This window comes from Macaca thibetana, chromosome 18 (genome assembly GCF_024542745.1).
Source record: "Macaca thibetana thibetana isolate TM-01 chromosome 18, ASM2454274v1, whole genome shotgun sequence".
Classification (NCBI taxonomy): Eukaryota; Metazoa; Chordata; class Mammalia; order Primates; family Cercopithecidae; genus Macaca; species Macaca thibetana.
Window position 1 is genome coordinate 931,796 of NC_065595.1, and position 8,580 is coordinate 940,375.

Consider the following 8,580-nt stretch of genomic DNA (forward strand, 5'->3'; position numbering starts at 1 on the left):
ACATTAGTAACAACTGTACCAGTATGGCTACTCATGTTTGTTGTAACTGAATACCCGGTTATTAGCATCATGCATAACAGACTATAGTTGCCCTTTGGTTTAAAAACCATTTCCAAGTCTTACCTGTGAGATCTGCGTGCCTTGTATGCACTCGCCAGCACACACGTCGTGCTTGCCCGCCCTTACAAACCGGGAAAACAGCTTTCCCCGTCATGATGATGCTGTCTTGTGAAACTCATGTGATTCAATTGTGAACAACATGGCATTTTGGGTAATGGATGCTATAATTAAAATGTGAGTCCTAAAAAACCTGTTGTTTTAGTGGGTGTTTTTAGTAACGGCTTTGTTCTACATGAAGATAAAACCTCCCTAACAAAGGAATTAATGTATTGCTTTAATAGGCTGCACCCTGAGTTAAGTTTTAAAATTTATGAGTTCTCTGCAGCATTGTTATTTAAACAATGGCATTGTCAAATGCAACCAGTGAGAAGATGAAAGTTCTCCCAGCAGATTAAGTACAAATTATCTGTCCTCCTGTTTCAGCATCATTTGTTCATTCATCAGCCGGCGTCGAGTATTTCTGGTCAGTGTCAATATGCTCTGCATCCTTGCAGCTCACAGATGTCTACGCCTGTCGAATGAACTGCTTTATGTTTCACGCACTGGTGGCCGCAGATGTGTCACTATAGCAACATCATTAATTTCAGATCTTACCGGAAATGTGCACTCCAATCAAACCTAATTATACCACATTGCTTTCTTGTCCACAAGAAGGAAACTATAATGCAATTATTGGGATACTTCATTTTCTATTCTGCCCTGGCAAATGAGAGAACCACTGTGATGGACGCTTCTTATCCAAAAGCTTATTGATGAAGCACAGACCCCATTTACAATCATGCGAAGGACCACCTTCCAATTATGCTAGTAACATAAGGCTCCTGAGACAACAGTTCACTCTCCATCACTTCAGCTGAAACTCAAGGCACTTGGAAGATATCTGCAAACTGCCTTATGCCTCAACATGCTTCCTCTGATACTGAGAACCAGAACGCCTTATAATATCAAACAACCATCCACAGTTACAGAACCTCTGCTGTGACTGAGGCCCCCAAGGTGACAGCAAAAGCCTGTCTGACTTCCGATTTACACACTTAAGGGCACAGCAAAAGAGCAGAAGTATTTATATGACTAAAATACGGAATACAAAATAGAAAGATCTTAATTATTTAAGTTCCTGGAAAAAAAAACCCGATTAGCAGTAAATACCAGAGCACTAAAGGTCTCACACAAAGGCAAGGGGGGCATAACCAGCTGTTTTCGGATTTGAGAGTGATTTGTATTTATCTGTTAGTATGGGTGCCCCTGTTATCTAGAGCTGTGTAACAAACTAGCACAACATTTTAGTGACTGACGACACATTTCGTTTGCTCAGAAGGGTTAAAGGATTTGCCTAACATCACACACAGTTGGGGGGCACCAAGACTCAATCCCAGATCTGATTCCAAAGCCCTTTCTTTCCACTTGAGGATATGAAGTACATAGGAACTAGACAGGAAATCACAAGCACAACTCAGAGACAGCGGACGGGCTTGGTTCCAGACCCGGGTAATCAAGTGAATATCACAACAAAGTGAGCCACATGAATTTTTGCGTTTCCCAGTTCATAGAAAAGTGATGTTTACACCATACTAAGTCTATTACGTGTGCAATTAGTAGTATGTCTAAAAAACAATGTACATACCGTAATTTAAAAATATTTTTAAAACGTGTTAACAATCATCTGAGTCTTCAGCAACTTTCAATTTTTTTGCTGGTAGACGGTCTTGTCTTAATGTTGACAGCTGCTGACTGATCAGGGTGGTGGTTGCTGAAGTTTGGACTGGCTGTGGCAATTCCTCAAATAAGACAACAATGAAGTTTGCCACATGAACGGACTCTTCCTTTCACGGAAGACTTCTGCGTAGCATGCAATGTTGTTGGATAGCACTGTACTCACAGAACTTCATTTGAAACTGAAGTCGATGCTCTCAGACCCTGCCACTGCTTTATCAGCTTAGCTTACGGAATCTTCTATATCCTTGGATTTTAAAGTCACTTTAACAACCTTCACAGCATCTTCTCCAGGAGTGGATTCCATTTCAAGAAACTACTTTCTTTGCTCATTCATAAGAAGCAACTCCTCATCTGTTGGAGTTTCATCCTGAGGTTGCCACAATTCAGTCATCTTCAGGCTCCACTCCTAATTCTCTCGCTATTTCCACCACACCTGCAGCTCTTTCCTCCGCGGAGGTCTTGAAACCTTCAAACAGTCATCCGTGAGGGTTGGCTGGAATCAATTTCTTCCAAACCTGTATGAATGTTGACCTCCTCCCACGAATCACATATGTTCTTAATGGCATCTGGAATTGTGAATCCTTTCCAGAAAGTTTTCCATTTGATTTGGCCAGATCCATCAGTAGACCCATTAGTAGAGACAGAGTTTCACCATGTTGGTGAGGCTGGTCTCAAACTCCCCAACTCAGGTGACCCACCCGCCTCAGCCTCCCAGAGTGCTGGGATTACTGGCGTGAGCCACTCCACCCGGCCCCAGAAGATTTTTTAAAAAACTACTCTAATGGTTTTAGGATAGCTAAAACTGTTTCTTCTGAGTCATTTTTAACAGCTTACATTTTTTTCTGAAAATTTTTCTATTATTCAGCTTTTTAGATTTACTGATTATAAAACATTGTCATTCTCCTAAAATTTCTTTTAAATATCAGATATATCTGTATCTATGTCCCTCTTCTCTTTTGTAATATGTATTCATGCCTTCTCTTACTTTTTTTTTTTTTTGGGAGATGGAGTTTCACTCTTGTTGCCCAGGCTGGCATGCAATGGCGCAATCTCGCCTCACCGGGATCTCCGCCTCCCAAGTTCAAGTGATTCTCCTGCCTCAGCCTCCCAAGTAGCTGAGACTACAGGCATGCGCCACCACGCCCCGCTAACTTTAGTAGAGATGGGGTTTCTCCACGTTGGTCAGGCTGGTCTCTAACTCCTGACCTCAGGTGATCCACCCACCTCAGCCTCCCAAAGTGCTGGGATTACAGGTGTGAGTCACTGCACCGGCCCATCTTTTCTTACTTTTTAAAGATCAGAATTTTGAAAGTGTGTTTATTTTGCTGTCTTTTCAAAAGACTGACAGGCCGTATTAATCCTTGATGGTTTTATCAAGTCACCGCTTTCTGTTGGTATCTTCTTTCCTTGTATTTTCCTTGAATTTATTTTACTATTCTTAAGTTGGCTATTTAGATAATTTTTAGGCTTGTTTTTCTATTTAAAAAAATGAAAGAAAGTTCTTATAAAACCTTGATTTTGTACATTCTATGGGCTTTGATATAAAGTGATTATATTATTATTTAGTTCTAGGCATTTTTAATCTGTATTATTTTTGGATCTATGCTATTTAAAAGTATATACTTCAATTTCTAAAAATGAGAGATTTAAAAACTTATTTCTTTGTTATTAACTTCTAACTCTTACCTCTTTTTATTGTGATCAGAAATATCCATTCTTCGAAATTTACTGAAATTTGACTCATGGCCTGGTATGTATCAAATTTTTGTAACTTTCTCATACATGTCTGATAAGCACATATGTTCTCTAGTTGTTAAATAATTCTGTGTATGTCCATAAGATCTAAAATTGACAATTATGCTATTCAAATCTTCTGAACTGCCTGCTTGGCTAACCAATAAACAAAAGAGATGTAAACATTTCTTCCTGTGGTTGACAGCAAATAATCAATTTCTCCCTGTATTAATTCTTGTTTTATGTATTGAAGTTACTTTATTAAGTACACAAACATTTTGAATTGAACCTTTTATGTAGTGACCCTCTTTCTTAAATAATGTTTTTCATTTTAAGGTTTATTTTGCTTAATATTAATCAAGGTAGATATACCAGCTTCCTTCTGATTCATATTGGTCTACACGCTTTTTATAATGTTTGCTTTTATTTACAGCTTCATCCTTTATTTTTCTCTAACTATTAAATGGTTTAATCTTTTATGGCTTTTATCTTTATATAAATAAACCTTATTAAATTTTTTCTTGTATTTGTTAGCTCTTGAATATTCTATTTTGAAATCCATCCACATTTCTGTCAATATCTATACTCCATTGTCACTGCTATTTAGTGTTCAACTGTAAGAACATTCCACAATTTATTGGTCCATTCTACCTTTGATAAACTTTTTTGTGTTATATCTAGACAGTTGCTGGCTTTTGTTAACCATTATAATGCCATGAATACTCTTACATATGTCTTCTGGTGTAGATGTGCAAACATTTCTTTAGGGAACAGAAGCGGGAGCAAAACTGCTGGATAGCAGAACACGTGCATATTCAATTTGACTGATAACGCCAAAATGTGTTTTACCAAGTGATGCGCTTACCTAAGTTCCCACCAATAGTGAACAGGAGTTTCTGATTCCTCCTAGGCTTGCAAACATGTCGGATCTCTCAATGTGAGAAGAAATGATATCTTTATTAGGCTAAGATATTCTATTCATGAAGACAATATGCCTACCTATTTCGGTCTTAAGGGCTTTCAAATTTTAAAAACTTACATCCATTTAGGTCTCATGCATTTTTGTTTACATTTATTTTTAATGATTTTATACTTTTTGTTGTTCTTCTAACTGGTGTTTTGGTATTAAATGTCCTAATTGTTGCCGGTGTACAGAAGTGCTGCTGAATTTGGATATTAAGCTCATATATATGAATAAATTCTCTTAAAGTTTTTCTTGAAGTTTCTTTTGCTTTTTCGATGAATTTGTTTTATTTGGGAACAGTGCGGTTGTTCATATTTTGCTGCTTTGATTTCATGCTGTGATTCTTCATTTCTGATTCTATCCATCAATAAAGACTGAGTTGTCTGTACAGTAAGCTGGGTGGGTGTCTTCTGCAGTTCCACAAACCTGTTCCTCCAAAGGGCGGGTTTCCGAATCAAGGGGCTGCCTGTGAACTCTGTGTAAGGGGCAGGGCACATGAAGCAGTGAGTGCTTCTCCCCGAAAGCCTCCCCACGCTGCGAAAGCAGACCTCAGGTGGCGCGTGGGCAGATGCTGGTGGCCACCTGCTCTCACAGGCACCACTCACAGTAGCCTGATGGCTTCCCGTGCTGCCCTACACACCTGTCAGCTCAGGTCTGGGGCTCGTCCACCCCTCGTTTCTGTGGGACATTTCTCCCACCCACGTGGGGGCCCCTCAGCAGCCACTGGCAACTTCGGTCTGCTTTGCTCTGCTGTCACCTGCAAACTGATTCCAACTGTTTTCCAGAAATAACTCCATTTCTGGATCCTCTAATATTTTTACTCCTGCTTGTTTTCTGTGTATTACCATGGATTTATTTATTCTTTAAACATTTTTCTGTAGGCTTCATGAAGTTGGGAAGGGAAAATCTTAACATTCTTTCTCAGTCTACCTTTTTGAACCAAAGCCCCTCAAACTGCTCTCTGAGTCACTGGGATTCATAAGCACTGCTCTCTTGGCCAACTTCCTCAACCCCTCACAAGACACAGTCTAATGGAACTCAAACACAGATCTAACAACTGCACTTTCAATTACACTACACTTACAAATTCATCATGAGAGCTGACATGAAGAATATTGAGTTTCTACTTTTGAGACAACAGTATGACTTTCAAAACACAGACCCCTCACCTTATGATGGGGTTGCATCCAAGAGACCCATGCTCAGTAGAAAATGCATTTAATGCATCTCACCTTCCCAATACCATGGCCTAGCCCTATCTACCTTAACTGTGTCAGAACCCTTACGTTAGCTGACAGTTGGGCAAAATCAGCTAACACAAAGCCTGTTTTATAATAAAGTGTTGAATAGCTCATGTAATTTCCTGAACACCGTATTGAAAGTGAAAAAAAGAATGGCTGCACGGATAGTGGAAGTACAGTTCTGAGTGAATGCTATCGCGCCACCATCAAGTTGAGCGACTGTGAAGTTGGGGACCATCTGTGAGCCCTTTCCATTCATTCCTCAGGTTCCTGACTCTGTGTCTTCTATACATGCAGCCGCTGTGAATGGAGGTTTATTCTTCAGTCTCTTCAGTCTATTCTCCACTATGTATCAGTGACCTATTTTGTTATTTTAATCTGTAACCTGCCACTTTTGCTATATCTGCAAATATTTGTTTCTTCCTTTAGTCTTATTTCTATTTGTCTTGCTGCAATGCCTAGAGCTTCCATTATGAATTTTAAATAACAACTTTTTTGCAGATTTCTCTGTCCTCTTGCTGACTACAGTGAGGATTTTTCTATTATTTAATAATTTAAAACTATGTTGAATTTCGTTTGCAACATATTTTATTATGCTATATAAGTATTCTTTTATTTTTAGTTCACTAAGAATTACTTGGAATTTAAATTATAAATCAATAAACCAAGGAGGAATTTTAGCCCTCAGATGTGGCTTTCCTTACAGTACCAGATTCCAATTGTTTGTCTTTAATCTGTTATGGATTGGTAAGAGTTCTTTGATGAAAAAAAGGAGAAAATTAGATAAGGACAAACAGAATTTTGGTCCTAGAGCTTTAGAGTGGGATAGTCTGTAGTAAAGCTTTTTAGGAGAATGTGAGTATTAAATACCAAATTAACATATCTGCTATTTTCTTCTAATAGCTCACAAGTATCATTCCATAATAAACAAACAGGGAATTTTTGCTCTTAATAAGCCACTAGGGAGGTGTTATAAGGCAGTTTAAAAAAAATGTAAGATTGTAGAAAATTAAAAACACAGAAATATGTTACTTAAAGCTCTAAGAACTTAACATTTTGATAATTCTTATGATACTGTGTACACGAGAAGATGATTAAGCTGTGTGACAGTTTTCTAGAGGCTGAAAAATTCTAAATATGGATTCAATGATCTGTTCCAACACATACGCATATATACACACACATAAACATATATCTATATGCTATGCTATTTTTTATTAAATGTCATTTCATCCATTCAAAGGTGAACACAGACCATGAACAATACCTGTTTTGTCTGTCAGTAAATACACCAGGCGCCCAAGTTCCTCTGGGATAGTGCTGGTCCGAACGACTGTGCCAGGGATGTTCTCGTCTTTCATCATCATCCATCCATACACCGCTTTGCCCATGTCCAAGTTCACACGCAAACTGCCAAATAAAACCCATTGCAGCGGTTACTGTGATCCAAACCCACGTCCCAGTTCACACCCAAACTGCCAGATAAAACCCACTGCAGTGGTTAGTGTGATCCAGACCCAGGCCACATATTCAGGCTCATGGTTCCATATACACGTATTTTTAAATATGCATTATCTTTCATTTTATAAGGAAATATATAATATTGGATTTTAGACTTTAAAATAAATGAATTTACTGACATTTAAGCCAATAAACATGTTTACACCCAAAATAGTATTTGTAGGTGACAGAAAAACAGGTAACTCCTATTCTGTCCTTCAAGACAGTTTGTAATACCAGATGGGACAGAAAAACAGACTGTTGTGAGTGTGCCCACATACACTCGGCAAAGGACAACCACCAAAGGCTTACAGGACAGGGCACACACACGGAGTGAAGGGAGCAGGCGGGGTCCTCCTGCAAATCAACATGGGAAATGGGCCTTAAGGTTTATCCACTTGTTTTACAATGACCAATGAGATACTTCCCGGGTTTCAGGTGCTAAACTGGAAAACAAAACAAATGGGATATGATACGACAAATAAAATGGTATCTGCTAACTATGCACGGGACTTCTTAGTTATTTTTAAAATTTCATAATTTAAGTCTGAGTAGTAAGACTGCAATTAAAGCACATATGACGAGTCATCTGATCGGGGGCAATTCTGCAGAACCTTGCCGGGAGGCACTGCAGTGGCGCAGAAGGCTGGAACCCTGCAGGCCTGGAACCCTACAAAGCGGCCATGTCAGAACATGCGTTCAAATCCCATCACTTTAGGGGGTAGACTCTACCCATGTGGCAGGTGGCAGTGCAGTTCTTCCCATACAGCAACTCAAAGATGTTCACATAAGTCTAATTTAATCCTGTCAAGAAAGCAGACAGGATGTACTTACACCACAGAGTGAAACTGCTATTCAAATTCAAACAATTTTGACCCAGCAAAATGGCAATTCACATAGTTCAACTATTAATAAGTACAAACTCATAAAACAGTCTTTAGGAATCACAGTCAATGAAGGAAGTCTGTATGTAAGTTAAAGAACATTAAATAATCATACTTTGACTTATCTGACCATGGAGTTTACATCTTAAAAATTCTATGTACTAGTCAGAAAGTAAGCCTTTGACAATTACACAGCTTTTTAAACCAGCACCTCACCATCTTTCGCTATCTAAAATCCAAACTAATCAAAGACACAAGCACTAAGTGAAGATGACCCAAAGCTCCCCTGCAAGATGACACTCAAGGCAGGACACAGCACCCACTTGGCCTCTTGTTGCAGGAGGGCTGCAGCTCCCTGGCAAGGAGGGCTGGCTGGCCATGCTGACGCCTGCAAATTACCCACCTGTTTGCCTCCAGTGCC

General features: G+C 39.1%; 1 protein-coding gene across 2 annotated transcripts in view; it reads right to left on the reverse strand.

Annotated features, from left to right (window-relative positions):
• Positions 1–8,580, reverse strand: part of ATP9B (ATPase phospholipid transporting 9B (putative)) — a 295,408-nt gene that overhangs the window by 85,671 nt on the left and 201,157 nt on the right. For both annotated transcript variants that reach the window (XM_050768237.1, XM_050768236.1), the window contains exon 13: positions 7,043–7,185. In XM_050768237.1, coding sequence (XP_050624194.1) covers positions 7,043–7,185 — 143 coding nt within the window. The remainder of the gene's footprint in view (positions 1–7,042; positions 7,186–8,580) is intronic.